Source organism: Microchirus variegatus, assembly GCF_963457635.1.
Source record: "Microchirus variegatus genome assembly, chromosome: 2".
In the NCBI taxonomy this organism is placed as follows: Eukaryota; Metazoa; Chordata; class Actinopteri; order Pleuronectiformes; family Soleidae; genus Microchirus; species Microchirus variegatus.
In genome coordinates this window covers 40018749-40035873 of record NC_139803.1, presented here as the reverse complement: position 1 = coordinate 40035873, position 17125 = coordinate 40018749, and the positions used below count along the sequence as shown (strand labels likewise).

At 40.7% G+C, this 17125-nt stretch overlaps 1 protein-coding gene across 1 annotated transcript; it reads right to left on the bottom strand.

Annotated features, from left to right (window-relative positions):
• Positions 1 to 4304: 4304 nt before the first annotated feature.
• Positions 4305 to 15806, bottom strand: aco1 (aconitase 1, soluble). Its single transcript, XM_083910834.1, has 21 exons — positions 15711 to 15806; positions 13721 to 13851; positions 13465 to 13633; positions 11824 to 11961; positions 11663 to 11732; positions 11386 to 11569; positions 10135 to 10274; positions 9887 to 10058; positions 9714 to 9814; positions 9487 to 9603; positions 8357 to 8516; positions 8128 to 8263; positions 7196 to 7280; positions 6939 to 7095; positions 6068 to 6192; positions 5882 to 5986; positions 5631 to 5773; positions 5395 to 5542; positions 5169 to 5291; positions 4891 to 5076; positions 4305 to 4797 (listed from the first exon to the last, which is right to left on the bottom strand). The coding sequence occupies exons 2-21, from the start codon at positions 13827 to 13829 to the stop codon at positions 4681 to 4683; spliced, it is 2685 nt and encodes an 894-aa protein (XP_083766960.1). The 5' UTR covers positions 13830 to 13851; positions 15711 to 15806; the 3' UTR covers positions 4305 to 4680.
• Positions 15807 to 17125: the final 1319 nt, after the last annotated feature.

The window sequence follows — 17125 nt, the reverse complement described above, 5'->3', positions numbered from 1 at the left end:
GCCTTATTGCTGTGCGCCAGGATCGTAATATCCTAGCTAACACGATGTTAGCTAAAAACCCTTGTCCTCATCTTTGTTTTTTTTCTGTTTTATTTAGATTTATAAGTTGTTTTTTTTTAGCATTTTGTCCATGGCTATCACTGTTCTTTAGAGATTTTTTTGTGTGTTTAACGTTAAATCAGCGGCGTGGGACCAACAGCCCACAATGCTAACGTGAAAATGATTTGAACGAACGAAGTCGTAAAGACTGAGATAATTTTATTGTTTGGAGTTAATGTGCGAGCCTGAAAATGAACCATGACTGCTGTTTTTTCATGTTATCTCTGACTGTGTCGTTGTTTAGCCTTCCTTTTGAAGAGCAGTGATTCCCAAATCTGTGGGTCGGGACCCAAATGGGTCGCGGGAAACTTTTTTTTAGGGTCCCCAAACAAATTAGCAAAATATACTAACCTTTTTATCCAAGAATGATGTGCGTATGTTTTAATCAACTTACCAAACGTCTCTTGGAAATGATTTCTTTAACAATTTAATGTATTAGCTTTAACTAGCACTGGGCACGCTAACGCTAAACACCTTCAATGTTAACGCATGATGCGTTTCCATGGCGACTGACTGGAAAAAGACGTGCGTGACATGTTTACGTGCCGCCGTATCGGAGTCCAGGCAACTGTTAGCTACCAGTTAGCTTTGTTAGCTCCGTAGCTGCGTTAGCGCTGGTTAGCGCGCCTACAGTCGACCTGGAGCGGTCTGTTTATTAAACGAAAAGAGCAGCGCTACAAATAACCAGCGTATCCGTGTACTGCGTATGTGTGCCTCTGTTTTTAAAGTTTAGCGTTACTTTAGAGACTCATTTTAACTCATTTGTTTCACGTAAACATGTCACGCGCGTCTTTTTCTAGCTAGCTAATTAGCTATAACAGAAATGGCTGTAAATTAGTCATGATTTATATATATATTGTAAATTTGGGTCACAATAGTTAACATCATTAGAAAGCAGGTGTCCATGTACAAATCTGTGAACGGTCTTAATCGTTGTCTTTGTCATATTTAACCGTTGCCGATAGCTAACGACTGAAGATCCCAGTTTGGGAAACACTGCTGTAGACGTAGTTCCGGCTGAATTTGTTTTTAACTCGTGTGTTTGTCAGCGTCCCATATGTTGAGAAACGTCATTACCACAGTATTAGTTCTGCTCGTATCTGCACATTTTGTGTGTTTTTAATTTGCACAAAAGACGGCAAAGTTGGAGGTGAACGCTGAGTTGTGTACACTGTAATGAGAGATTATATGATTATGAGGAACACGAGGACCATAGTGAGTGGCTGCTATAATCAACGCTGTTATATATGGTGCACTTTAAACGACCTTTTTTCTTTTTTAAAGGGTCAGAATCTGTAGTACTGTATTGTTTCCGGCACATTTCAGGCGTCAGGTCGTGCTTCGTTCTGCTGAGAGAAATCCGCCAGATAACGATGTTTCTACCTCAACAGAACATTTGTGTCACTGAGAATGAGCCGCTGTTGAAACTGATGATTTCGTCCTCTTTAGACTGCGGCTGTTTTTTAAAGGTCCAGTGTGTGGAAAACTATGGTGGCCTTCATGCACCAGAAAGGAAGACCCTTAAATGTCTATTCTAAGGCTTTGAAAACCAATTTTAAAGTAATGAAACGCTTATACAAACTTACACACTGGACCTTTAAACTCAGCAGTGTTCAGTATATGTGAATGTCAGATTACTGTGTCTTTTCTTGAGGGGTTCTTGAGTAACTCAGGGGGCGACTGAAAAGTGACACTAATCCATTATTTACACATGTACTTAAATTATGAATGACTTGAGACTGTGTCTGTTAATGCTGGAAAAGTAGGAAAAAAAAACAACCTCCATTATGTTAATAAATCACACTTATAATAGAGATTTATTCAATAAATTAAGTTGAACTGTTGTTATCGTTGTGGCTCTGTGTGGATTTGACTTTTGTTGCAGCAGTAATTTGATTGTCAGATTATACTGATGCAGGATCTCTAGATTAGCCATAACCAAACTATATGATATGACTGTTGAAGTGTGTTTTTATGAGATTCTGACCTGTGACCTTTGCACCTCGAACCAGTTTGAGACGAGTCTGCCAGCACGGACACAAGGAAAAACCCTTATTTAAGCTGCACTGATTTAAGAGTCATTGCACGAGAAAACCAGGCAAAACCAGGCAGAGGTGGGAAGATGGGGGTCAGCCAAATCGGCCCATACTTTGTATGTGAGATAGGTATGTGGAACTATGAACAGCCATATAATTAAAACCCTCCAGCTATTTTTCGTTATGGAGATCTGGGACCCCCCTCCTAGACCCTCCGAAATCAGGTTATTTACGGCTGAAAAATACTGAAGTTTTGATGGCTACCGTTAGAATTCTGATAAAGATATGGATATAAGTTTTATATTTCCACATAGCATAGGTTTCATTGTTTTCCAGACCAAAAGTTGAAGAGGAAGCATTGAAGTTAAGAGGGTGTGCTACATAAATCATACCTATCTCACATACAAAGTATTTGTATGACCCCCATCTTCCCACCTCTGCCTGGTTTTCTCGTGCAATGACTCTTAAATTAGTCCTTTTTAAGTCTAAAACATTGTTTTTGTTAAGTATATTTCTGTTAAACATCTTTTTCTGACAAGAAACGTATCCACTTACTCTCCCACACCAAACCCCATAGAGAAAACCGGCATTTTTAGTCCTTTCAGACACAGGAGCTGCTGCTCTCCCGCTGCCTCATATGCTTCAGTTCGTGTCACTTTAGTTCATCTGATCGAAGGATTTCAAACCACGAATTCATGACACGACACATAAGAACTTGAGGGAACTGAAACTGAGGGACGCAGCAGTTCTTTAGCACCGACTGTGTGCTGTGATGCAAAGTTGCTGATTTCCTTAATGGACTTTGGTGCAGGGAGGAGTGGCCTTGATTTATCATTTTAAGTGACACAAACGTCCGGTTTCCAGCCAGAAGATTATTTTATCATGACATTGTGCAATCAACCGTTGCCCTATAAGCAAATTTGGTCCAAAGATGATATAAAAATGGTCACGCGATAGCACTTTTATTGCCGTTTGAAGCAGCAAAACTATAAAGTTAAACCTTCTATCTGTAGTTTGAATGGCCTCGTAGGTCAGTGCTTTCTTGTGTGTGTTTGTGTTTGAATAATTCAAATGTTCCCAAATGAGCGTCAGTCCAGCTGCTGATTTGCAAATTCGGAACTTCCTCTGCTTTCACACACAGTCTTTCTATCTGCTGTGAGTTTGCCTGGAGCTCCAGTCCTACAGCATGAGCACATGTGCAGAACATGTGGTTGTTTTTCTTTTTTCTATCCCATGTTTCCTCTTCCTCCTCCTTCTTCTCCTCATCCTCCCCCACAGCAGCATTTTCCACTGCTCGGTCTCTTTTTTTACAAACGACGCGTGAAACGTGAACTACGTGGAAGATCCTCGACGTGGGGTCGAGTTGACGCTAAATCTGTGTCAGTTCTCGCAGAGCTTCTGAATAACTTTAGTTGGCATGGGGTAAATGAATGGGAAAACTACATTTTATATCATTAAAATAGTTTAAATACGTAAGATATGAGACGCCTATAAATTCAGCTTTAGTTTAGTGTCAAAATATCAAATGTCAAATATCAAAATCAATATATATCACACTTAATTAATATATACATATTTAAAAGTAATTTAAATAAAAGGTTACACAATCAAAGTGTGAATGCTTTAAAATAAATCAGCCAAAAATAATTTATTTTCCAGCACAAATTCTTTTCTTTTATTTCCACTTTTATTTTGAAATCCATTTAAACACAGGAAATTCTGATGTGTTTGTGTTATTAATTGATACATCACTAAGGGAATACACTTATAATTTTGTATAAAAGTAGTTTATAGATTAGATCATTTTCAATTGCTTTTTTTTTTTTGTGAATTTACGTGATTCTATGTATATTTTAATCAGAGCTCCCTCTAGTGGCTTAAACCAGCATTTTCATCATCAGGCAGAAAGACACAAAAAGCTGCGACAACTCTTGGATTATTTTTGTACTTTAAAAGGCCTTTGAAGGATTATTTTGAGGCGAACGTTCTCTGATGTATTTTAAAATAGAAACTCAGCTTCCTAACGGCCAGTGTTTGATGTTTCAACGGCAAACAATACATGAAAGGTTCCTCTGTCAATAAACTTTATCGACAATGGACGACGAAATGCAACAAACGAGAGGAAATGCTCCAAAAAACAACGGGTCAGGATCCAGTTTAATTCATTCACATTGTTAAAGAACATGGACAGAGTTTGGACACAGCAGTGTTTGTCAGTATGTCATGAGGTAATTAAGGCGGTTCACACACTGACAAACACAGGTTTACACACGGGAATGTTGGATTTTTACTGCGTCAAACTGCTGCTGGATTTTCAGTCTTGTGACAGTGAAACAAAGAAATTCTAGTCTAGAGTATTCTCTTTTTTTAATCAGATATCATAAATATTCTCCTTCTTTGCATATCTTTGATTACAGTATTCACACTCGGTCAACTCCACGACTCGTAGCAGCGTCCTCAGAAAAGAGAGAAGGAGTTCTAACCGTTGTGTTAATGAATCGGTGAGTGTTGTTAACATGTTAATAAACTTCTGTGTGTTCCGTTTTCAGTTTGCAGACATCTTGCGGATCATGTAGTTGAGGATTCCTCCGTGGTGGAAGTACGTCAGCTCCACGTCGGTGTCGAACCTCATGCGCACTTGGAACGTCTTTCCCGTGTCGAGCTGCGGAGGGCGGACAAACGTCAGGCGTCAGAGGAGGTAAATTCTGTCGCCGTTTCTCTGATGATGATGATGATAAAACTGTCCTGAACTCACCTGGACGTCGACGAGCATCCTGGGCTTGAGCTGCTGCGGGATGACGACGGTGTAGCGCTCTCTGCCCGTCAGACCCAGGCTGTCGGCCGTGTCTCCGGCCAGATACTCCAGAGGAATCACTCCCATCCCGACCAGGTTACTGCGGTGGATACGCTCGTAGCTCTCTGCCAGCACGGCCTTGATGCCCTGAGAGAACACGAACGACGTCAGTGTCTGTTTACGTTCAACTACTCATTGTTCCATGTCAAAACAAGCACTTTTAATTTGAAAATACTCACCAGCATGAAGGGTCCTTTTGCGGCCCAGTCTCTGGAGCTGCCTGAGCCGTACTCCTTCCCTGCCAGGACCATGAGAGGAACGGCAGACTGCTGGTACCGCTCTGCAGCATCGAACACGTCCAACTGGACAACGCATTTATAGACAAACAAAACAACAACACTGAGCTTTAATACACTCAGACAGGAACAGAACACGATTAACAGGATAAAGTTGTCGTATCCTGACCTTGTCTCCTGTCGGCAGGTGAACGGTCTGCGGCGCCTGCTTGTTGAGGAACTTGTTAAAGAGGCGGATGTTAGCGAACGTCCCTCGCGCCATGATGGCGTCGTTGCCGCGGCGCGAGCCGTACGAGTTGTAGTCTCGAGGAGTCAGACTGGACAGAACACAGAGTGAGTGAGTATTTAAATGAACAGTTAAAATCCATTATTTACACGACATAAATCCTCAGTGAGCTCACTCACCCCCTGCTGGTCAGGTACCGCGCTGCAGCGCTGTTCCTGGCGATGTTCCCCGCAGGAGAAATGTGGTCGGTGGTGACGGAGTCGCCGAAGTTCAGCAGCACGTAGGCGTCCTTTATGGACTCTGGAGGCTGCAGCTCCATCGTCTGAATCAGGTGAGACATCGTTTCATGCATACAGATCAACAAACTATTATTTAGAAGCGTTTCATATTGTCGCAGTGGTGCGATTTAAGTCGTTTTTTTTTTTTTTACCAAACCACTGAAGAATGGAGGAGACTTGATGTAAGTGGACTGAGGATCCCAGGTGTAGAGTTTGTCAGAGGGAGCGTCCAGAGAGTTCCAGCGTTCATTCACTTTCTGTAATGACACCATCGTACAATAAGGGTCTCATTCGTCTTAAGATTTAGATACATCTATATCTCTTTAAAATAAGCCCACCTCAATCTTCTCGTAGACTTCCTTGAACATGGTTGGAATGACGTACGTTCTCTCCACAGCCTGGATCTCCTCTCGCGTGGGCCAGATGTCTCTGAGGAAGATCTGTTTGCCTTCAGACGTGGTGCCTGTGGAAACGACATGTAAGGAGAATAAAAAACTAGCTCTGCTCATTCATGCTTTAACCTTAAAGGGATAGTTCTAAATTTTGGACACAAGACCTATTTTCCAACTCAGCCGGTGTGATGGAGACGTTTTCAAGAAATTTCATTCAGTTCTTCTAGTTGCCGAGTTCGCTGGTGCTATGGCTAGCGCAAGTCAACGGCGGACTGATTCCGCTGCTGCGGAGAAAGTAGTCCCTCAAAGATTCATGTGATGCGAGGTTAGTTTTGTTTCAAATATTATTCTATCAACACAGATATGTACATCGATACACTGCACTGTGGAGTCGGTATGAGTGTTTCTAATGCCATGCTAACTTGTACCATTGACTTGCGCTAGCCATAGCACCAGCGAACTCGGCAATGAGAAGAACTGAATTAAATTTCTTGAAAACGTCTCTATCACACCGGCTGAGTTGGAAAATAGGTCTAATGTCCAAAATTCTGAACTATCCCTTTAAATGCATCGTTCCTGTGATTGTGAACAGCCAATTTACAATTAAGGGAAGCAGTGCTCTAATTGTATAATGCAGAGGTTTGGGGTTGTACAGCTATAACTCATGCAATGCAGTTGTCTGAATCAAAATAAAGAGCTAAAAATAACAATCACCGTCCCGTTTGTATGTTGTTTTACAAGAAATCAGGTGTTAACATCTCAAAATGAGAGAGCAGAGGCACACGTAGTGGTTTAGTAACTCTGTCTCTAATCTCACCAATGGGCTCCGTCTCAAAGTCTATCCTCACGGTCCCCGCGATGGCGTACGCGATGACGAGCGGAGGAGAAGCCAGGTAGTTGGCTCTGGTGTTGGGATGAACTCGCCCTTCAAAGTTTCTGTTTCCTGACAGGATTCCTGCAGCGACCAGATCTCCCTGAAAACAAACATGATGATGTATATTTGTTTATTAAGAGTCAACAGAGAGTGACAGCACAGACGGATACAACAAGGATGTAAATATAATCCATAAGTACCTGTGTGATGGCGTCCACCACCGGCTCTGGGAGCGGCCCACTGTTGCCGATACACGTCATACAACCATAGCCAACAACCTCGAAGCTGTCGGGACAGACAGAAGTACACGTTAGCTTCATGTTAGCATGCTAATTTATACATGTTTTCATGCTGCAGTGCATAAATGTTATGGCACTGATTATACAGTTTCTAAATCTTTACTGTAGCTCAATATTTTTTTTAATTCATATTTCTGAACAGTGAGGATTTATATAGACCAATTTATTTAAGTCAATACATTTTGGGATTACACCATTTCCGCTTCAGTGAATAATCAAACACGGAACTGGATTATCCTGTTATATTACAATCCTTTAGTCTTATTTAAGTAACTTAACTTAATATTAAAATCAAACGTTTAGTCTACAATTGTAAGCAGCATTCATTAACTGTTGTTAAGCAATTAATTCAAATAAATGCCTTGTATTTTACACTGTGTTGCAATTACGCAATTTCAAAATAAGAGACCTCTGTTAGACGATGGAAACTCTACCAATTCTTTATAGTAAATTAAGGTCCAGTGTGTAAAATATGGGTTTTACTTTACATAAACTAAAAATTTGCTTTAAAAAAAAAAATTATACATGTGTATGTGTGTGTATATATATATATATGTATATATATATATACACATATATATGTGTGTGTGTGTGCGTACAATATCCTGAGTGTATGCATTTATATTTTTTACTTGAATGAGCCTTTTATATTTATATCTAAAATTATTTTACAATACGCCACTATGTATGTCCAGCTTTAACACACAACTTCTTTTACACACTGTACTTTTAAGTACCTTTTCTATTGGAATACAGAATTATCTCAAAAATAAAATACTTAAATAAGATTAACTATAAAAATAAAGTACAAATAATGCATGTGAGCAGCTTACCCCAGCTGAGACAGGTAGTCCATAACACCGCTCTCCTTCAGGTAGTAGGTGACCACTCCACTGCCCGGTGACAGGCTGGTCTTAATATACGGCTTCACGCTCAAACCGCACTCTATTGCCTTTTTAGCAAGAAGCCCTAAAACGAAGAAAGAAAGAAAAAACACCATTAATCCTCATTAACTCTGTCAAAGTGGAAAGAAACGGTTATAAAGAGAAAATGAGGACTCACCGGCTCCCAGCATGACAGAGGGGTTACTGGTGTTGGTGCAGCTGGTGATGGCAGCGATGACCACGGAGCCGTGGCTCAGAGTGTACTCGTTATCATTGAACTGGAAGGGGACGGCAGCGCTGTGACGCTCGGCCGCAATCTGGAAACCCTTGAAGCCTTGCTGGATAATGTCACAGAGAAGAATCCGAGTTATTTTTTGCAGCAATTCACCTGTGCACAGTATTAATAACAAATAAAAAAGGGCTGGGTTTCATTTGACTTCTGTGAAAACTTAAGGTATATAAACGTAGTTTAAACAGGGACTTTGCACTAGCATTAGCTTAGAAATAAATGTGGAAATCCTCTGGTTAACCACTTCTGCTCTGACATTTAAATGATGTTGGAGCATCTACAGGCAAAAATGCAATATACTATTCATAATTGTGTTTTAAAATAAGTATTGTATTAACCACTTGAAACTGAGAATCATTGTGGTTTCATCATTTTTGGAAAGGGCATTTATATCGTTCAACGATAGCCCAGAACGGACAATCAAAATAGGTTCTCTGTGCTCGGAATTGAAGGACCCATCAATTGGTTGCAATCTACAACTTCACCACTAGATGGTGCCATTGGATACTTAATACTGATCATTTAAAACAGTTCATTTCTTCACTTAAAGGTGCATTATGTAATAAATGTAAAGCAACTGGCCATAAAATCCTCCTAATATGTCACAGAGACTCAGGAATAATGTTCATATAACAAACTGAACTCACCAACAACAAAAATATATTTTGCAGACTGCAAATCATGTTTATGTTTTGAAATCATGATTTGGCATGTGGCGCCACCTATCATTGCAGTCAGTAGAGTCTCAGCTGCCGAGCAACCACGGGTTGCCAGTTACGTCAGAAAAAGAAACCTAAAAGTCCTCGGTATTTTGAATTTGAATGTAGTAACCGTTTTTGGCCACATTCTTACATATGGCGCCTTTAAACTTTCTTAAAAGCTGTTTTTTTGGGCCCACAATAAGAATCAAAGTCAAGGATTTCAAATATATCAACTCTAGAGTGGAGGGAAGTGCAAAAAGGTGGCAGAATTCAGTTTAGAGCGGATAAATTGTAAAAAAAAATGAGACTGGTTTCTACCTTGGCTCCCAAACAGGTTTCAAAGTCTGTCTTCATTTCAGATACGGCGATTCTGTCCTGTGGTCTTTTGGGACCACTGCAGCAGGGAACCACAGTGCTGAGATCCAACTCCACCACCTGAGAGACAGACAGACAGACAGACAGACAGACCGTCGTTTTAACTTTTGTGTTAAGTAAATCTTGACCACCAAGTCGTTTAATTAGCTTCACAAAAACACGAGACAGACCTGAGTAAAATCTGGATCCTGAGAGACATCATTGTAGTCTCTGAACATGGCCACTGCCTTCAGGTACTTTGTAATGTAGTCCAGCTTTTCTGCGTCTCGCCCTGAATCAAACAAAAGTCACAATTGAGAGAAACTCAAATGTTGGCGGGTGGACGTGTGTTGGGGACGCTCACCTGTCTGTGCGAGGTACTGGATGCTGATGTCGTCCACAGGGAAGAACGCCGCCGTGGCGCCGTACTCCGGACACATGTTGGCGATGGTGGCGCGGTCGGCGATGGACAGCTGAGCCACGCCGGGGCCGAAGAACTCCACAAACTTCCCCACGACGCCCACCTCACGGAGGTTCTGAGGAGGAAAGACGACGATCACGTAGGACGCACAGAGGTACGCGAGCGGCACGAACGCAGCGGCGCGTTCTTACCTTGGTAACCGTGAGAACGATGTCCGTGGATGTGATGAATTTGTTCGGGGTGCCGTGCAGCTTGTATCCCACCACCTCGGGCAGGACCATGCTGATTGGCTGACCCAGCATCACGGCCTCTGCCTCTATTCCACCCACACCTGAGGGTTTATAAGGTCAAATTATCACATTAATCATGCGTCTCTAAAGTTGCCATTGAATTGTGAGAGCAACAATGGCATGAATTAGGGTGAATTCCAATTCCTTGCTTAACCCTCAATCTCAAAAAGTGCTGTCCCGATTCTCAAAAAAATTAAGTTGAGGGGCAAGTTTAAGGGCTGTATCGCCCTCAATATTGAGATTTTTTCGAGACCACCCTTGGGAGCAAGGGCTACCCAGAATGCATTGCGTGTTTTGACATAACAAAGATGGCGCCGAAAGCAGCGAAATGAGTACGACTACAAATTAATTATTTTCTTTGTTAATAGAGATATAAAAATTATGATAAATTTGTATTATCTTAGTTTAGGCCCATATTATGGATTACTGACGTCATTGTTGCGTAACATTTATTTTTATTTTACGATCTTTTGTCAATAACCGGCCGGTGCGGACAAGCGATCGTTTGCTATGGTTTACTTTTCAATAAGCCGTGGTGTGTGGTAACTGTCAGCTGAATATGTCCGTGGTTGTGTTATTTGTATGAGTATCATCTTATAACTAACTGACAACCTAATAACTTGACTGACAAACGGAACGGAATAAATAATCGTGACGTAAATGTGTTCTTCTTCTTCTTTTTTGGAGTTGACAGACTGGACGCAGCTTTCGCGTTATTCTGCCCCCTACAGTCTGAAGACGTATCTGCATTTAAGGGGTGTCCCATTTCTAAGTGACAAAATAACCCTCAACACTTGGTTTTGAGGACCAGTTAAGATTAAGGGTTGAGCTTGAGGGTTAAGATAGGAATTGGAATTGGCCCTTACTTTGCCCAGTTTGTCCAGTTCCAGTTCCATATCTGGCTCTTACTCCCACTCCACTGTGTTCATCAGCTGTTTTCACTAGAGCTAGCTTTGTCTGTATTTCAGTTTGATGCTGGGCAGCAGGTTTTATCAGAGCTGCCAGCTGCTGGAAATGAGGCTGAAAACCCACAACAGTGAGCTAAAAGAGGCTGATCTGAGTGCAGCTCTGCTGCAGAGTCCTCAAAGAGCAGCTTTGTCACATAATTGTCAGAAACGATTACATGCAAACGTCTCACAGATGTGGTCTCACCCCAGCCGAGGACACCCAGGCCGTCGATCATGGTCGTGTGGGAGTCTGTGCCCACCAGGCTGTCCGGGTAGAAGAAGCCTTCGTGGTTAAACACCACCCGGGCCAGGTACTCCAGGTTGACTTGGTGAACGATTCCCGAGCCTGGAGGAATGATTCGCATGTTCCTAAAGGCTTTAGAGCCCCACTGAAGAGAGAAGGGAACATATAGGAAAAGCTGAGCGTACAAATACCTGATCACATATGAAGACGTTGCACTAGGTTTGATAATTGTTCATACCTTTAAGAACTGGAATCTCTCCCTGTTGCGGTCAAACTCCAAATCTTGGTTTTTCTGGAGGCTATCGGACCTGAAGGAAGTAAAGAGAGGCTGTGATTGTGTTGTATGACGTGGTGGTGGTGTCATGGTAGACAGTGAGTGCGATGAACCCTGGGCCTCACTTTCTGTTAAAGTCCACTTGGATCGAGTGATCGATGACGAGGTCAGCGGGGCAGACCGGGTTGATCTTCTCTGGGTCGCCGCCCAGTTTCGTCACCGCGTCGCGCATGGCGGCAAAATCCACCACGGCGGGGACGCCACTGCAGCAAGAGTTCAGAAACACATCCGTAACTGAGAATAACGTAGATTACAAGCCAAGAGATGATAAAGTATAGTACCAAGGATCAGGAGCATAACATTATTGGCATTTTCTATTATATAAATAGTAAAGCGAGTATAAACGTTTTGAAAACTTAAATTAGCTTATGATACTAGTTGCTTAAAATCCTTTGATTTAGTTTTGACACAACAATGGACGTAAACTGACAGTCAGACAGTCATCTGCCTCTGGCTTTCAGCTCTAATCCCATGGCTCTGTTTGGATGGCGGCCATGTTGGCAGCTCACAGAAGGAAAAGCACAGGTGTAAATAATCAAATGAACGATGGCAGAGTTCCATTTAGCTTTCTCAGTGTCACCGTGTCCCATTTACAGCTCACAGACAAATCCCTGAAGCTTTAGTTGTTAAAGGTCTCTGTCGTTTTCAACAGATGTTCCTCACGCTGGAGGAAAAACGCTTTGCTGCATCCATATTTGTTGCTGTTGTGAGTATTTGCATGTTCATAATAATTGTAGAAATTGACTTAAATTTTAAAGCCAACGTTAACGTATGTTTGCTTTCGTTTCGAGCAAACGTTCAAGGATGGGACTGTTGACGAACTGGGCCTTCATCAAATCGTGTGTCTGTCTGACAAACATCCTAGAAGAGAAAACCCTGAGGCGATAAAGTTTACGCTCTTCTCTCCTTCAGTGTCGACTGTATTCAGATATTTATTCTCTATTTTAAGTAAAATTACTTAGCACCAGCTCATTTTATTCACTTAATCTGAATGTGATAATCCTACAGGGTGCATCAAAACTCACTTCAGAGTTACTGCTGAGATATTTGTTTATTTTTTAACCAATATTATAGTCTGTATTGAAGAAGCAAAGGCTGAGATATCACCATAATTAACACATCACAGTGCAAGCACAAATTCTGCTCAAATTAAATTCTTATTTTACCTCAAAGTGCAATTTATTCACTTTAAAGCGAGATAAAAATTTTCTGCACATACAATCGAAACCAAACTCATTTTGGTAACTAGAAATGCACTCATTTTAGATTTTTACACATTTATTTAGCTGTATTTGTTAGTTTTTTTGGTTTTTTTTAAATACAGTTTTATGTCTTTTTCTTCTTTTATCATGAGTGTATGTATAATAAGTGTAGACTGTAGAAGTTAAAAGGACATGCAGGACAAAGTGTGTAAGTGCACATGATTTTTGGACGTTGCAGCGAGAGCTGCAAAGCAAATGTTATTGTTCTATTCTTGAATCAATCGACAACAACTCTGGATCTTCCCATAATTCATCATACGGATGATATTGTTATGACAGAAGGCTTTTTTTTTTGAAACTCGATGATGCTCCAAAACCACAGAAGACATTCTACACTCTCACAGAATGGGTAGTGACCCTGAATGCTTCACTATCAGTTTAGCAAAGAGCTTAACTCATCTCATATTTTCACGTCTAAATATGGAGGGAAAGTTTCAGACATACGTGAAGTCCTGCAGGATGACGCGAGCCGGTCTGAATGGCACCTCCACACTCTGACTCTGGGTCTCCTTCCAGCTGAGGATGCGTTCCACGTCTGAGCTCTTGACCAGAAACTCGTCGCAGTTACGGACCGCAGACTCCAGGAGGACGCGGATGGAGAACGGCAGACGCTCTGAGGAACAGACGGAATAATGTGAACCGGGAACTCCGGGAAACGTAAAAATAAATAACAAAGACAGAAGTGTAGGTTTATCGTTACCATATCTGCTGTCTCCAAGTTTGGAAAGATTATAAAACTGCTGCTTTGGGTCGTCGGGGTTCAGCGGCTCAACAATATGTTGAAAGGGATTATTCAAAGTGGTAGACATTCTCCTCTCCGTCTCAGTGGATCTAAAAACAGAAATATCAGCAAGGTAACGCTATACAAGATGTACATTCAAATTATGACCTACAGTTAAAACTGCAGGAGGCAGAATTGCTCGGAAAATAGTTGATTGTTGTTGTTTATCTGCAGTTTGTGGGAAGACTAACATTTTGGGGATTACAGCTCTCTATCCTGAGCTCCAGAAACTAAAGCAGAGAACATATTTTCCAACTCTCTTTTTAAGTTTCCATGCAGTGTAGGCCGTTGTTAGCAGCCCTGCAGCAACAACTACGTGGAGTAGAAGAGCTGAAAGAGCGAGATATAGAGCCCGAAGAGATTATTTTTGACAGATATTACGTTTGCCGTATGATTCTGTCATCAAAGTGTTATTTATCATCTGATGAGCAAGATTGTGGGGCAATTAAATTCCTGCAGCACTGCATAATTTCATCATAACGCTGTGTTGACACACATTTATATCGTTATCAAATAATTGCAGTGACAATTCACTTGGCAGCCCTGTGTAGAAGGCACATCAATATCTGATCGATATCTTCCAATGTACCTTTTTAAAAAATATTCCATGTGGAAGTGGATTATTTTGTAACAGAGGGGAGTCAGTGCTGAGTGGTGGAACTGAGGGACAGTGAACCTTTGGCCCATGCTTTTTAAACCTTACATAACTACACCTTTTTAACGATATGACGAAACTTAACAGAGAAGTGTGCAGCTGCATGTTGAAGCTGCTGACCCTCGTGGGGAAAAAGAAGGGAACGCAGGCTTTTTTTTAAAAAAGGAGAAGAAAATCAGGTTCTTCTAGCACAGGTGAATTGCTTCAGGGAGCTGTTATCTGTATGAAAGGCAGTGGTCGCTTGCCTAGAGCCTACATATCCTGAATGGTCGCATAGTTCTTTGAATACGAGCGACTGGTTGCTCTGCATCATAGTGCAAAGTCTAATAATGATACAGTCATTACTATGTGGTGCAACACGACCACGGAGCCCTGCAATAAAAGTATTTTTAAATGTACTGACAATATCACAGAGCTATCAACACGCATTGTTTTTGTGTCTGTGTGACTGGGCGTCAGGGCTTTTCTGAGACGGAGCGAGTCAGAAATTAATCAGGAGTAATACTCAACCACTAAAACAACATTTCTATTCAGAAAAGCAAGTAAATAACTTTTATTTTACATCTTAATCAATAAATAATAATGTGCTTTACTATTTTACTTCTGTTTTTTGTAAAACAGTACATTTGAGAATTAATGGATAACAATAATTACTCTATTTTAGCATTACAGATATAATTTCTGTTAAACAGCTTGTACCATACAATAATCATTGTCATCAATAATACTGTTAATTCAGGGCAGCTATGACATTATAAAGCTTACATTAGGTGGTGTTTCATTTATATACTTCTTATCCTTGTGTGCTTGCTATTTATTAAGCTTGTCGTTACACATGCTACAAACTGACCTATGTTTTACTAGTCCTCGATGCTTCCTTCATGCGTCCTTACATGCATCCTTGCTGCTCCCTTGTCACAGTTCCTCCCCCCCTTGACCCCGATTGACGCGACTTAGCATTAGCTGCTTAGCCAAACTTTTAAACATTAAAACAACGCACTCGCTCTGTATGACAGCACGGACAACGACAACGATAACACGTGTTGTTTAACACATTTTACAAATATCTTTATCGCGACACGAGTCTAGTTTAAATGCGCAAATGTTGTTTGAAGGAGCGGTAAAGTTAGCTAGCTTACTGACAGCTCAGGGAGGGGCGGGCCGGGCTCCGCTACGTCAGTACGTGACGTTATAGGAAGACCAGCTCTGAAAATGACGATTTAATTTCATATTTTGCTCCGTTTGTTGACTTACTTGAGTGCGAGCAGGACCAGAGACACCGCACGGCAGGAGCACACCGTGTATTACCTGCCTATTACACCGCTGCAGCTGCTGCTACTACGCCTTAATTAGTTCCCTCCCGAGGAACAAGATGATCCGTTCATTCCCGTCTTCCGATTAGCTGCAGCGGCTCTTCCGCCTTCACCATTGACCAATCATCGTGCCATATTCCTAGCGCTAACCCAATCAGGAAGAAAGTGGGCGGGTCTTCTCATCTACATAACAGTGTGTGTGTAAACTTTGATTTAAAGAGCCAACATGACACAATAACATGAAAACACTCGAAAATATAAAAAAAATGAGGTTCAATGCAATACATTAGACATACACATCTAAAAAAAAAGATATAAATAAAAAAATAAACATTATTGTAGTCAACATGTTCAAATTATAGTTAATTTTTCATTCACAGCTTTTTTTTTCTGGTCAAAATTCATTTTAAACTTTCCCTGTTCAATGTATGAAATTTAAAAACTTATAAAAACTTGGGAATAACCAATAATTCAAATATTCCACAAAAAGGCTTTGTAAAATTTACATTACAACATAATGAATGATCTGCTATTTCAATGTGTTCAGCTGCGATTGTAATAATCCAGATTAAATGCCTGTATTTTCAACAAAACAAAACAAAACAGTGGTTTCTGTTAAATCTGCTGTATTGACAGTGCAGTTGCCGTTTTCTTACTTATGCCACTAGATGGTGCTGTTGCAGAGGGGCTACAGCTGTAGTCTGCACCACAATCAAATTTCACATTTCTCACCGGTGTTTACTTATTGATTAGTAAACATCATTGATTACTGTGTTGTATTACACTATTAATACATACAATATAAAATATTTAAAACGGAGAAAATCTTATTGCCGATATTGTACTTTCACAGTAGTTTTTATTATAGTATTGTATTATTTTATTGGAAACGACTGTAAATTGACATTAGTGTTATAATGCAGAATATTTAAAATCTTAGATGCATTTTATCTGTAAAAATCATCCATTAGAAATTCCTGGAATAGCCATAATGACACAAAAAATAATCCAGTGAAATCCTGCAATAAATGATGAATATGACTAATTACTAAGTAAGAATCACTGGGGAAATTGGTGATTGAGCATCAAAAACAATCTGCTGATAATGAAGTGTCTTTTATTGCATTTATTGTTGACTCATCATTTCCTTTAATCTAGGTTTATTAGAAGGGACCTGTGTGCAGAGTGATTATTTGGTGAAGACATGTTTTAAAGTTAGGCTGAGGTCAAGGTTAGGGTCAAGTTTAGGATTAGGGTCTCGATGTAAGACAATGCAGTCATGGATACCAGAATATATATGTGTGTGTGTGTGTGTGTGTCAATGTCAGCCATTCCAGACAGGAAGGTGAGAGGTGA